The sequence below is a fragment of the Panthera onca genome, chromosome B4, assembly GCF_046562875.1.
Source record: "Panthera onca isolate mPanOnc1 chromosome B4, mPanOnc1 haplotype 2, whole genome shotgun sequence".
NCBI classification, from domain to species: Eukaryota; Metazoa; Chordata; class Mammalia; order Carnivora; family Felidae; genus Panthera; species Panthera onca.
Window position 1 is genome coordinate 66,136,823 of NC_138345.1, and position 14,815 is coordinate 66,151,637.

A 14,815-nucleotide genomic window follows, 5' to 3' on the forward strand; every position below is an offset into this window, starting at 1 on the left:
TTCTGTGTCTTCCTCTCTCTCTCTGCCTCTCCCCTGCTCACACTCTGTCTCTCTCTGTCTCTCAAAAAATAAATAAATAAAATGTTAAAAAGTTTATTTTAAAAAAGGACCCTTTAGCTCCATCTCTTATTATGTTTGGAAAGACCTTCCAAATTCAGAGATTATTTTGTAGTCTTCTATTTTCTTTTCTTTGTGTTTTATTCTTTTCATTTATGTGGCTATTTTTTGCTCAATGGTATGAGTTTTAATTAATTCTTAATTAAACTTAAATCTTACTTAAATCTTACACATAAATTATTTCAAATCATGTAAAATGCTCAATTGGTTATTTTCCAATTTGTCATTCTTCCTATTCTCATTCTAAATTAAAACTTGACCGGCCTTGAAAACACAGGCTTCTTTCCCAGCAGGTCTGAACCTGACTTATTGTAGAATATTGGGTCCTGAGAGTTATAGATCTTACTACTAAATCATGTTGATAAGCCAAATTAAAAAGTAACATTTTCAGGTAATTTGAGTTCTTTTCCTGTGATGTAGGGGAGCGACATTTACCACTCCAAAATGTGTCTCTTTAAAGTTTTATCCATGTAAGTAATCTCTACACCCAACATGGGCTCAAATTTACAACCCCAAGATCAAGAGTCGTATGCTCCTCTAACTGAGCCAGCCAACCTCCCCCAAAATGTGCCTCTTTTGCATGTGGATTATTTTATGCTGATTATTTTTAAGAAACAGAAGGCTTGGAAGAACCTTTGACCTTCCACCTAATTGCCTAACAGAATTTAGATAGAGGACCAACTCCAGGAAGGGAACTATCACCATAGATTACTATACTATGAACTAGGTATAGTAAGCAGGGAGGTAAACCCCCTATAAAACTCCTATGGTGAACAGACCTATCAAAGTCTGTTTGTTAAAATTCCTCCTGTGTCCCAATTATTTCTGTAGGGCCCAGCAAACATTTCTTACCAAACACTTATTCTTTTTTTATCTTCCTGTGAATAAATCTTCTTTCCCTTTGAAGTCCCAGACCTCTACCCATTTCTCCTTAACTCTGAATGGGATATAAGCCTCAATTGCCTGGCTGCCTCTGGCCCTTATAGTCTTTATGGCACTCCCATATATATGTAATTAAGTTTGATTTTCTCTTGTTAATCTGTCTTATGCCAATTTAAATCTTAGACCAGTGGAAAGATTCTTGAAGGATAAAGGAAAATTTTTCCTTCCCAACAATGTCAATGAGTTAATCCTAATTCAGCAATGGTGGCATTGAGATACAAAATCATTTGTTTTGAAAACACAGACTTGTAACCCACATCTTTTCTGACACACATTTATAAAACCTCAGCTCCACGCATTTTCCCTCTTTCCAGAGTTTGCCAGAATGTTCTGTGCTATTCTCAACAGTTCTCTACAAATTCCCGTTCTTCTTTTTCTAGAACTATATAAATCCTATGATTAAAAATTCTGTTTCTCCACTACTATGATTCAGGATTTCTTTTGTTCCAATTCCTTTTCTCTTTCCCTAAACTGCACTGTAAAAACTTTTTCTACTGTACTGTTGCTCTCTTTACTATTCTTTCAGTATCCATAGACTTAAAAACAAATTATTCCCATCACAATGTTGAATTATGATACTGTTGCCAAAATAAATACCAATTTTAGCCTTGTAACAAATATTTACACTCTTTTCATAAATATCCACATTTATTTCACCTTTTAACCTTGTGGAAACTAAAAAATTATAGAACTAACTGTAGGAAAATCATGAATTCACATTAATTACAATAATGGCATGATTTCATTACTTATTTCTTAGATATGCTGGACTTGGCAAATGACTGGAAATGGTAGCTGAGAGCAAGGGAGGAGTCAATATCATGTTTCAAGTCTGCAAGCCTGGGATTATGATAATGTCTGGAGATAACACTCAAGAGTGAAATCCAGTAGAGTCCAAGTAAATGTAAAAATATAAAAACATTTGTCTACTTAACCACTGTTCAGAGTGAGTCTACTCTAAACCTCTTTGTCTACTCTTCACAATTCAATCTCTTATGAGCCTTTCCTACTACTCCAGTTTCCAAGGACCTTCCCTAGGGTTCCCCAGGTCACCCTATAATCCAACAATTAAAAAGTTGACCCTGACAAAGAAAAGGGTTTCCAGGGACCTATTTTAATTGCACAGCTGTCATCTATTTTGATGGTTGATAAACATTTTGAATATCACCCCTGGTAATCTCACAATAAAATAAAACCTATGAGAGGAAAGGCAGATTTAGCGGTGAAGTTGATGATTAATTCACATTGGACATAATTAAATAGACTCAGTTTCTTTGTTAAATACAAAAAAAAAAAAAAATCTAAGGTGTCTACAAATAGTTTTTAAAAAGTGAGAAAATGACAGCTGAATTAATTACTGCCTGAAGTTTCAACTAAAGAGATATAATCGCTAACATCATTCAAGATAATTTCATAATTTCAAGTAAAGGGCAGAAATGAGAAGATAAATAACCATCACTGATAGAGGATTGGGTGTTTATCAGAAAGACAACAGAGTTATTTCAAATACTCTCTTCTGTAACATTGAAATAACACAAGAAGCTACTCCATTAAAGACACTGTAACTTACATTGTGGGAAACAGTAAGACAAAATACAGTCCTTAACCTCAGGGAGTTTACAATTTAATATGACAGCTAAAGCAGAAACAAAATTTCAGCATAAATCATAATATGCTAGATATGCTAATTAGCATTCCTAAATGGTAAACACAATACACAAAAGAGGGATTAAATGAATTTTGATGTATAGGAAAAGCTTTCAGACAATTTGAGACTATTTAATTTGGGCTGAGGGGCATCTGGGTGGCTCAGTCAGTCAAGCATCTGACTTAGGCTCAGGTCATGATCTCAGCATTCATGGGTTCGAGCCCCATGTTGGGCTCTGTGCTGACAGCTCAGAGCCTGGAACCTGCTTCAGAGTCTTTGTCTCCCTCTCTCTCTGCCCCTCCCTTGCTCATGCTCTGTCTCTCCTTCAAAATTAAATGAACATTTAAAATTTTTTTTTTTAATTTAAATTGGACCAGAACAGAAAACCAACAGGCAAAAATTAACACAGAAATGGAAGGACATATAAAACACATTAAAGAAAATTAAAATATTCTTGTATAAAGATTAGAATTGTGTATTTTCACTAGCCTGACAAATTGTTTAGCACATAATAAATGCTCAATAACAATTTCTTTCAAAATTAGTTAATAGAATTTCTATTAGGACATAGAGACATACAAAAATGATTACCACCTTAGATATCATCATATACATAATTAAATCAGTCTTTAATGAGGGTAAGAATTATAGATTGGAGGGAAAAGGGGACAAAACCCCACAAACTATATGTGAGGAAAATCATTACCTAAATTCGTAGGAGGTGGAGGAACAAACGGTAAGGCAGTAAACAACACATAGATTATGAAATTCCATTTATCTACATTTTTAAAAAGTCTCCAAGGAGTGGAGGTGGTGGAACAAGAAAAGGAAAGTGAATACACATTTAGGACATTCAGGGTTAACTGCAAGCAATCAGACAGCTATTGTTAGGGAAAGTTTAATTAGAGTAAGTGAGAAAATTTTAAGTAATGAAAAAACTACAAAAGGTTTGCATGTGCTTCTCCTAAATGAGTTATAAATGCCTTAGACAACTTACAAGTAAATTCTTGAGTGGGGCACTGGACCGAGAATGACTGTTATTTCACACCATGATGATGCATAATTGCAGAACTAAAACATCAAGTGTGTTTATCAACTATCTTCAAAGGGAACAGACTAGAAAATGATAGATAGCACTTACATGGTATTTCCCAGATAAATGAAGTTTGCACTTATTCTAAGTGTCACTATTTAAAACGACTACATTAGACACCATGCAGAGCGCTAATAAAACCTTTACTCTCCTTGTTCAGCACATTTCAAGAGTCAAATTTTATGACTGGCAGCTCACTAGTTCAGCCTTTTCATGAAGTCATCTTCGAGAGATAGCGATCTACTCGGTGGCCCATTTACAATCAGTTCCACATCAGAGCCACGAGGTTTTAACGCAGAGCTGTTCTGTGAACGCTCCCTGAATTTTAAACGAGCCACAAAGTCAGCTGAAGCTACTTCAAGCAATTGAAGCTTTTCAAAGATACTACCACTGATTGCTTTGTAACCCAGACAAGTCAGTTTCTCAGCACTTCAGCTTTTCAATTGTTAAAATGAGGTTTTAAATATTCTTCCTTCACATCACTTGACGAAATGGTGGGGATTATGGAGACGATTTTAGTAAAGTGGTTTTAACTTGTTGAAAATTGGTACATTTACACTGATTATTCATACTAAGGTCAAGCAATGTCTCTGCACTCAGACCACTGCCAAGGTGTTTAAATAGAAAAGGACAAGTGACTATATTTCTTCTGTTGCAAATTAGCTCAGGATACCCATTTTAATGTCAACTGGTTACTTGCACAACAGCATTGCCACATTTTTGTAGGCATCAGGGTGCACAAGATGTTTGTTACAGAATTAATCTCAAGTTGATGAATTACGTTAAACATACCATTAGATTTCTGACCCCAAATCACACCACTTCATGAAGTTCCTAATCTGCGAATATAATTATCACCTCACTTATCTGAAGCACCCTAGCTAGTAAAACAAAACGTGATTGTAAGCAAGTAACACTGTCAAGCATTGTTCACTTAAATTCTTGACTGAAATATTCTCTCTGAACTGACAGATCAGGTTACTTTGTGGGTTACCTATGGTTAAATTCATACACAAAATAATATAGATATCTGGACAGTTTTCCCCCACTTTGTAAGGGGACACTCAAAACTATGACATACAGACAAATAAAACTGATTTAAAAATAAAACAAAGAGCTGATATAAAGTTACTTAAGATGTATATTATATGGGTTTAATTAAACTTTACATCGTGCTATCTGGTATGACAGTTGCCAACCAGATGTTGCAGTAGGGCATTTGGAATATAGTCAGTCTGAATGAGGTATGCTGCAAGCATCAATAACATACCGGATTTCAAAGACTTAGTATAAAAAATGTAAAATGTCTCATTACTAATTATATTGATATTGATTCTATATTAAAATAATATTTTGCATATATAGAATTAAATAAAATATATTATTACATCATTTTCATTGGTTTATTTTTAGTTTTCAATGTTGCTACTAGAAAATGTTAAATTACATATGTGATTTGCATTATATTTATACTGGACAATGCTGATATAGCTGTCAAAAACAGGTGAGAGGAATCCACTGAGTAAATAATCTTTTTTCTTTTTTTTTTTTTCAACGTTTATTTTATTTTTGGGACAGAGAGAGACAGAGCATGAACGGGGGAGGGACAGAGAGAGAGGGAGACACAGAATCGGAAACAGGCTCCAGGCTCTGAGCCATCAGCCCAGAGCCCGACGCGGGGCTCGAACTCACGGACCGTGAGATCGTGACCTGGCTGAAGTCGGACGCTTAACCGACTGCGCCACCCAGGCGCCCCAATAATCTTTTTTCTAAATAGAGGAAACAAAAGTTCTCAACCTAGATACAGAATTTAAAAATTGATACATGTACATGATTCATGACAAATACTAAAGACAACAGGAAACAGTTTCTGCTGATAATTACATTGTATCATGAAATATAATGAATGTCAAATCATGTTCACCCTGATTTCAGAAAAGAACATCTACATTGGGAAATTATGTCAGATAAGCAAAATGTGTGTAGAAAGTATAATAACCATGTTATCATAAGCATATGTAACCACAAGCTGGAATATCAACTTGTAGAACAATCTACACAGTGACTACTACACATTATAAAACTAGTATCTAGATTCTATGGCTTTTAGGCATTATTGTTATTAGAGACTAATGTGCCTTTTAAATTTCATAAATCATATTTATTTAGAAGAAAGACTTATCAAAAATTAATTATTTTAATTTTTCTTTTTATATGTCATTCTCAAACATCATTTTGCTAACACTGAAAAGCTAATTACTATACCCGGGTCATATAAAATTATGCACTGAAGTTTCTTAGATTAAAATATGGATCTATATTCTGGATTAAAGAAAGAGCATTTTGACCCGTTAAAAAATTATTAAACCAGTTATAAAATTATAATACACTCCTGCAATTATTCTGCTAATCATATAATTCATTTCCAAGGAATGTTCAAAGTTCCCCCTAACAATTCTTCCCCTGCCACCATCATCCCCTTTTGATTGTCAGACAGTCTTACTCCTGAGAGTTCTTTTGAACATGCTGTTAATGATGGTATATGGAGGTGGAATTTAAAATTAAATCAACATGGGATCCACCACCACCAATAGGTGAAGATCCAATGACAAGATGAGTTCATCAAATTTCAACACCTAAATGTTTTCTTTCCATCTAAATTCATGTCTCAAAAGTAAATCATTGTATATCAAAAAAAAAAACCACCCTAATCTAATGACCCAAATGCTTCACTTCCTTTAACTACATTCTATAATCCCCCCATCTTTCTATTTCTACTCTCCCTCATGCGCTTGTTCTCACTCAAGCTCTTATTCTCATAATCTAAGACAGCTCATTTATCAATTGGATAGCTATCAAGATTCTTTCAAAATCTGAAATACTCATTTACCTCTCCTAATTTCCTGTTACATAAGACTTGCTACCTAGGAATGCTTCATCCACCTCTCTGAGTAATATAAAATGTTAGGTAATGGCATACTTACGTTAAAACGTTTCTTAAATAGTACTTGCATTCTTCTTCATTACAACATTATCAATTGCCAAAGAATCATAGAGTAAGACCAATGTCCAGGTTGAAGGCTTTTATTTATATAACATGATTTATAATTATAATGTTAGAGAAATATAGTGTATTATTTATGAGTGAACTGTTGGACGAAGAACACTGCCAGGGTTCAAGTCCTGGCTCCACCATTTGTTACTTGTGTGACCTAGGCACATTACTTCTTTGCCTTGATTTTTTTATCTGTAAAATAGTATTAATACACTATCTATCTCTTACTGTGAAAATTAAATAAGGAATAACATGAAAAATGCTGAGAGAATACCTGGCATATTAAAAATATTCAATAAATCATATGCTCAAAACTCCAATATCAAAAAAGAAAGAAAAATGATAATTAAATTCCAAGGTAATTCTGATCTCCAAAACTATTCAAAATTTTTGTGGCTCAGAAGTAGACTGGAAGACAGAAAGAGAGTCATAAAATCTCACTTTTCAAAGCAGGACAATAAAACATCTACAATGTCTGCAAATTTTAGATTAAAGGTCATAGATGCAAATGAAATCTGAATTTATACACTTCATTTCAAAGTGTTCAAATTAAAATTTCCCTAATTTCCTAATAGAGAAAGGCCACCATTGTTGCATTCTCAATTAAAATTTAAAACAGGGTATGATATAAAGCATAAAGTCCTGCTTTACTCAGATTGGCATTATTTCTTCTATTTATTCTGAGGTGCAAAACTCATTTTCTCAGTGAATAAAGTTTAATGAAGCAATGGAGCGAGCATATGTCTCTATGAGAAAACATAATGTTTTCTACTGAGATTTCTCCAGAATTCATGTAGAAATTGATTATCTTTCAGAGTAACTTTAGGGTTGCCTGGGTGGCTCAGTCAGTTAAGCATCCAACTCTGGACTTCGGCTCAGGTCATGATCTTGCAGTTTGTGAGTTCGAGTCCCCCCCCCCCCCCCCATTGGGCTCTACGCTGACAGTACAGAGCCTTCTTGGGATTCTCTCTCTCTCCTTCTCTCTCTGCCCCTCCCTCACTTGTGCTCTCTCTCTTTCAAAAATAAATAAATAAACTTAAAAAAAGAGTAACTTCAAATGGTGTTAGGATGCTTTAGCACAGTCATGCTTGAGATACCACTTGAAGAATGAAACCAATTATTTGGTGAGAGCTGAAGTGTGGGATAGTATCTTCACCTCTCTCTCCATCCCCCCTTATCAGTCCACAAAAAGGAGAAAATACTAGTTGGGCCAAATTCATGTCACCAATTGGACCATGTATGCAAATGAATGGATGGGGGTGGGGGAGAGGGGAAAATGGGTGATGGGCAATGAGGAGGGCACTTGTCAGGATGAGCACTGGGTGTTGTATGGAAGCCAATTCGATAATAAATTATATTAAAAAAAAAAAAAAAAGGAATGACCTAGGGCAAAGTGAGATGTGAGCATTTCTGGGTCCCTTGGCTTAACATCATTTAAAACCACATCAGTACTGGGGCGCCTGGGTGGCTGGGTCAGTTAAGCATCTGACTTTGGCTCAGAACATGATCTGAGTTTGTGGGTTCGAGCCCCACGTCAGGCTCTGTGCTGACAGCTCAGAGCCTGGAGCCTGCTTCAAATTCTGTGTCTCCCTCTCTCTCTGCCCCTCCCTCACTCTCACGCTCTGTCTCTCAAAAATGAATAAATGTTAAAAAAATAGTTTTTAAAAACACCTCAGTATCAATCCTACTTAAAACAGTAGAAACAGTGGAAAAATAAAGAAGAAAGAGAAAAAAGTAGTGTGTAACTTCTCTGTTAGTATTTAACATGTACTGTGATATGCAGAGGAAAACCATGATTTTGGAGCTCTGAACATTGGCAATCACCAGACATAATTCTAGAGTTTTGTTTTGTTTTTTGTTTGTGAGGTATGTGCCTTTTTTAGGGGGTTAGGGGTACTCAAGTGTTCCCATGGATGACAGGGCATAAAAAGTTATAGGAATCTTCAGGGAAATTATGAGGCACAGACATTTGAGAATCACTACTATGCAGCTATATAAGACATCTGTAAGTTTTCCAATGAAAAATCAAGTCCCAGTTGAAAATCTGCAATGTTACTAAAAATGAGGAAGACCTGTATTTTATTCTCCAAATTGAAAAATTACACTAATGCTTAAAATCCCATGTAAGCACCTCAGTAACATTTGGCAACATCACACAATCTGCAATCTGAAGATTAAAATTAAAACATATGGTCATATTGATATATTTTTAAAGAAAACAAATTTCAAGAGCAAGAATAAAAGAAGAGATTGTCTTACCTCCCATCTCGATCCCAGTCATACACCTCTACTTTGATTGTTCTGTCCATGAGGAAAACATACACATAAAGTTACTTAGTAAGATTAAAATAACACGATTGAGCATTAAAAAATAAGTTGCAGATTTTCTTAGATGAAATAATGTAGGTTCCATGAAATAGTTTGAAGTTGATTTTGTTGATTTTATTACTATATTTTGATTTATATCTTAAAATGGGCTTTTCAAATCTTATTGATTCTTCAAAGGCATAGGGAAAGTATATGGGAGGAGCATGCGGAATTTGACATAGCTCCTCAATGAGAAGGTCTGCAACTACTTTCCTACTCTTGAAAACCATTGTGTTAGAGCAGGATTTCTCGATTTTAGCATGAATCACAATCACATGGAAAGCTTCTCACACCTTGAATTGTTGGGCTTCATGCCCAGAGTTCAGTGGGCTTGAGTTGGGGCCTAAGAATTTGAATTTCTACCAAGTTAAACCAGGTGATGCTGATGCTGCTCATCAAGAACCACACTGCAAGAACCACTTTCTTACAAAATGAGTTCAGTTAGGTAAAGTTATGATCTTGTTAAATGAATAAAAATGACATTCAACTTCAATTTTCAAGGAAATTTAACGACATGCTGCTAATCAATAGTTCCTTCTACACTAGTTAATAGAATAAATTTGCATTTTTCTAATACTCAAGTAACAAGATAAATAAAATAGCAAAGATATTGGGTTTTTACTTTCTATTTATTTGCTTTTCCTTTGGGGGTAAGGGCTTTAATTATAAACCTCATAATCAACTTCTATTTGAAAAAGAAAAAAAAAACTTTAATGTCAAGAAATCTTAAGATATATTGTGGGAGGATCTTCAGGGTCACCTCACCCAGTTACTTGTAAAGCACCAGAATCTCCCTGTCCTCCATCTATACAACTTTTATGATTCAACATCCATGAGAACAGTGATGCCAAATAGCATTTTCCATAGGAGACTCTTAAATATGGAGAACAAACAGAGGGTTACTGGAGGGGCTGTGGGAGGGGGGATGGGCTAAATGGGTAAGGGGCATCAAGGAATCTACTCCTGAAATCATTGCTGCACCAAATGCTAACTAACTTGGGTGTAAGTTAAATAATAATAATAATAGCATTTTCAAGAACGCCTCAGAGTTGATAATATACGTAGTCATAGTCTTCTACGTTTACTTATTCCACTCCAGAAAGATAATGCCAAATTAAAGCATTGAGGCAATGAAAATTCTACAGTGACTTTTGAATAATATGTCAAAACAAACTAAAATTTAATGTATTTTTAGCATTTTGCGTATTTCTGGCCTTGGAAAATCAATCAGTTGAACCAAACTTTAGTCAAATTATCCCTCTTCCCCAAATTATCATGAATAAAAAAAAAAGCTATTCAAAAATTCTGAATAAATCGTCTGTTGGTAAATACACATTTACATAGGTAAAGAAGCACCCTAATTTTTTTAAATTTGGCTTAGATTATCAGATACAAAATCTATAGTAAATATTCAAAACTCTCAGAAAAGTCGTCATTTATTTTACCTGTCATAATCACCATTACATAATGCTCTGACTGAGATCTTGAATGCTTGCCATACAGGATTTAGAGTGTTTTTGACAACTTCTGTTTTATGACAAATTGTAAAACTGTAAAAAAAAAAGTTTTCAGTTATTTTTATAATTCAGTTATTATATACAGCTTAAGCAGTAATTCTTCTTTTTCTTTCTTGTGTAGAACAAATGTTGTCAGTCTCTCTGTGGCTGGTATATCATTTAGCAAAAAGAGATTTGTTTTAAAACTTTAACGATAAGCTCACTACAACACAAAGCAATGAGATTCTGCAATAAGTTTGTGAAAGATGATCTTTTGCACATTCAGTAAATTCTAAAGTTGCTTTGTAAATAATCTATAAAAATTGTGATGACAAATCAAACAGTGAAAAATATCTATGTATGCCCAACAAGATTAGCTTGTTATAGTGCTGAGAACAAAAACCTGGTTGGGTGGGTTGAAGACAGAAAAGAGAAACAGAAACAGAGTGTGGAAACAATATGTTTGGAGAGTTTAACTGTAAAGAGAAATTGGGGGTAGCTTCAGGGGATAGATTAGTCCCTAGAAAGTTTGTGGTTTTCGTTACTTTAAATTTTTCTCTCCAAGATGGAAGAAAAAACAGCAAGGTTGTATACTGAAGGAGAAGTCCCAGTAGATAGGGAAACAATTTATGATGCATAAGAGAGAGGGGAGAAAGGCTTCAGCAATGTCCTTAAATAGATGAAAGTGGATGGGATCCAGGGCATCAATGCAGAAGTTGGCCTTGGGACCTCAGATAGTCATTCTCTAGGAACATTCAAGAAGGCAGAGTGCACCAGAGATGCTGTGATGGGATCATGAGAAAGTTCTCCAACTGCCTCCATTTTCTTATGAAATAGGAAGCATGATCATCAGCAAAGAAGAAAGTGAGCAGATGTGCTCAAGTGCCTGGGAGAGAGGGAAAGTTGGTGGATTAAGTTAAAAAGTAGGATTCTTGAAGAGGCCTAAGGGCCCCACTTAAGGTAAACATCATGAATTTATAGTGAGACAACCCAGCTTATAGTTCTTTCTTTATCTAAACCATGGGCTCTATATATCTAAAGAGTACACAATAAGAGGTCAAATCTATGTAGCCTTAAAGGTGGTTTTCCGATTCAAATTCCAATGTTGTTTCCACCGAACCATTTCAATCTCCATATATCAATTAGGTCCTGGAAATGTTTTTGCCTAACATAAATGTATGCAAAGTTCATGAGCTATGAAATTATCCTGGCCAGAATGATACCCAAACCCAATCCTCAGGAAGACCTTAGTAATGAAGTGTTTCAAACACAGGGACCCCAGTAACAGTCATGAACATGAGAATATGACATAATCACTGTAGTGGACATACTGCACATAACCCCCACAAGACAATACTCTCATTTCAAAAAGGCTCTCAGTTGATTTTCCTCCTCTCAGTCAAGAAAAGTCTACTTCTACTAAGGGATCAAATAGAAACATAATCTAAAAGGATCAAGTATTCATTACAAGATTTATGGCATTAGTGCTATCCCCTTTCTGGTAGTACCCTTGCCCATCTAAACAAACTCCTGCCACTAAATTCACAAGCTCAAGAGAACAGATCTGTGGTTATATGTTCTCAGAGTTGACTCACCCAAAAGCACTTTAGGGGCAAAAGCCATGAAAAGAAAGATGGAAGACAGACTGAGAAGATTCAAAAAAGGGTCATTGAGATACCTAAGATGGAAGAAAAGCAAAGGACATAAGGAAGGAATAGGCAGGAAAAACACAGAAGGAATCAAATAAGAAAAGACAGTACACAAAAATGTTAAGAAAAATTCATGGGGAGAGAGGCACCTGGGTGGCTCAGTCGGTTAAGCCTCTGACTTCAGCTCAGGTCATGATCTCACAGTTTGTGAGTTCGAGCCCCGCGTCAGGCTCTGTGCTGACAGCTCAGAGCCTGGAGCCTGCTTCAGATTCTGCGTCTCCCTTTTTCTCTACCCCTCCCCAGATCACACTATGTCTCTCTCTCCCCAAAATATGTAATTTTGCCCTCAAAATTACATATACAGTTGACCCTTGAATAATTCAGAGGTTAGAGGCATTAACCAACCACACAGTCAAAAATCTGCATGTAACTTTTGACTCCTCCAAAACTGAACTACTAATAATAGTCTACTGTTGATCAGAAGCCTTACCGATAATATAAACAATAAACACATATTTTGTATGTGTATTATATTCTGTGTTCTTGCAATAAAGTAAGCTAGAGAAAAGAAAACATTATTTGAAAAAATCATAAGGAAGAGAAAATGCATTTACAGTACTGTAGTATATCAAAAAAAAAAAAAAAATCTGGGGCACCTGGGTGGCTCAATCGGTTGAGCATCTGACTTTGGCTCAGGTCATGATCTCATGATTCGTGATCTTGAGCCCCACATGGAGCTCACTGCTGTCAGTGCAGAGCCTGCTTCTGATCCTCTGTCCCCTCTCTCTGCCCCTCCCCCACTTACTCTCATAACTCACTCTCTCTCTCAAAAAAAAAATAAAAACATTGAAAAAACAGTCCACGTTTAAGTGGACCTGTGGAATTTAAACCCATTTTGTACAAAAGTCAACTGTCCTGTTTAGAAACAGGAATCCACCTCCCTTCATAATACATTATTAAAAATCTACAAAGGGACTTTCTCTTCTTGTATCATATTCTTATATATATCAAGTCTTTGGTATGGTGGTAGAGACAGATATCTAGATAGATGATATCTAGATACATGGGTGGATAGGTAGATAGAGCAACCGCCTGACTACCTTCAAACTAACATGCCCAACAATTTATTAACTTTTTGGTCTTTTTGTTTATGGTTAAATCAGAACTTCTGTTATGTTCATAGTATAACCAGCCATAATAAATATGTTGATAACCTTTGCTCTTAAGAAAGTGACTTACTTTATTGATCTATATTTATTGCTACATAAATACATATATCTATATTTATAGATCTCTCTCTCTCTCTCTCTCTCTCTCTCTCTATATATATATATATATATATACACACCAAATAGGATTATATATACCTTTTACTAAAAAAGCAGCTATTCCAAGGGGACATTGTTATCTAATTATGAATACAGTTTAAGTTACTAAATAAATGTGACAGCAAGAAAATAAGAATTTATAATCATAGGTTGTTAAGGATCTTTATTAATGCTTCTATTAAAACTAAGTTTTACCCTATCTTATAAAATGAGGCTCAAACACAGTAAGCAACAGACAATTTTTGAAATAGCTTCATATTCAAATAAATGTTAAAAATAAAGCTAAAATCTTTGCAGTTAAAAATAGAGACTTACACATAAAAAGTTAGGAGTAAAAGCATTTTTACTCATTCAAAAGTCATCAAAACAAAGCATAAATATACATAATGCACTAGCATATATGCTTTAAAATATATATTTGAATATAGACGGTGACCTAGTTTGCTGTGTGTAATAAAATGGAAAGTTTTCTGAAATGAGATTCACCAAATTTTAGCAACAGTTTTTAAATGACTTGAGAGTTTTTTGAATAATTGTACTCTTTTCTTAATATTGACATTTTATTTAATGAATAAATTACTACCATTTTTTACACACATAATTAATTTTCATAATATAACTCATGTGTGAGGGACTGAGATTCTCTAATTATACAATTAATGTTTATAAATAAAGAAAAGTAGTAACAAAAATAGAAAGTTCAGAAAATAAGTAGTTCAGACAGGATGAGAGATAACACTCTTTTGACTAAAAAATCTTGAACCACTCTTTAGTTTTTTTCCACCTTTGAAATGACTGGCAAGTAACTATTTTCTTCATTGTCCCATATTTTTCACATGGATAAAAGTACATCAGCATTTTTACCACCAAGATAGAAGTGAAGTACGAAAAACGTGATAATATGACACCCTAACAGCATCGCCAACAGTTGCTCAGTTGTATCCAAAAAAATCTCACAATGAGCAAAGCATCATTTGATATTGCTCAGTAGCAATATTTTAAGTAGCAAATATTCTATTTTTATGTAACATTTTATATACTTGTTTTAGAACATTAACATGGGTAATTTCATTTGTAAGTGTAGCAGTAGTCACAGGTTTTTATCTTTCTGTTCCCTTCA

General features: G+C 34.8%; 1 protein-coding gene across 1 annotated transcript in view; it reads right to left on the reverse strand.

Moving 5' to 3' along the window:
* Positions 1-14,815, reverse strand: part of CPNE8 (copine 8) — a 227,183-nt gene that overhangs the window by 98,062 nt on the left and 114,306 nt on the right. The window contains exons 9-10 of the mRNA XM_060657941.3: positions 10,668-10,772; positions 9,115-9,156 (exon numbers count right to left, since the gene is read on the reverse strand). Of these exons, the coding sequence (XP_060513924.1) occupies positions 9,115-9,156; positions 10,668-10,772 (147 nt within the window). The remainder of the gene's footprint in view (positions 1-9,114; positions 9,157-10,667; positions 10,773-14,815) is intronic.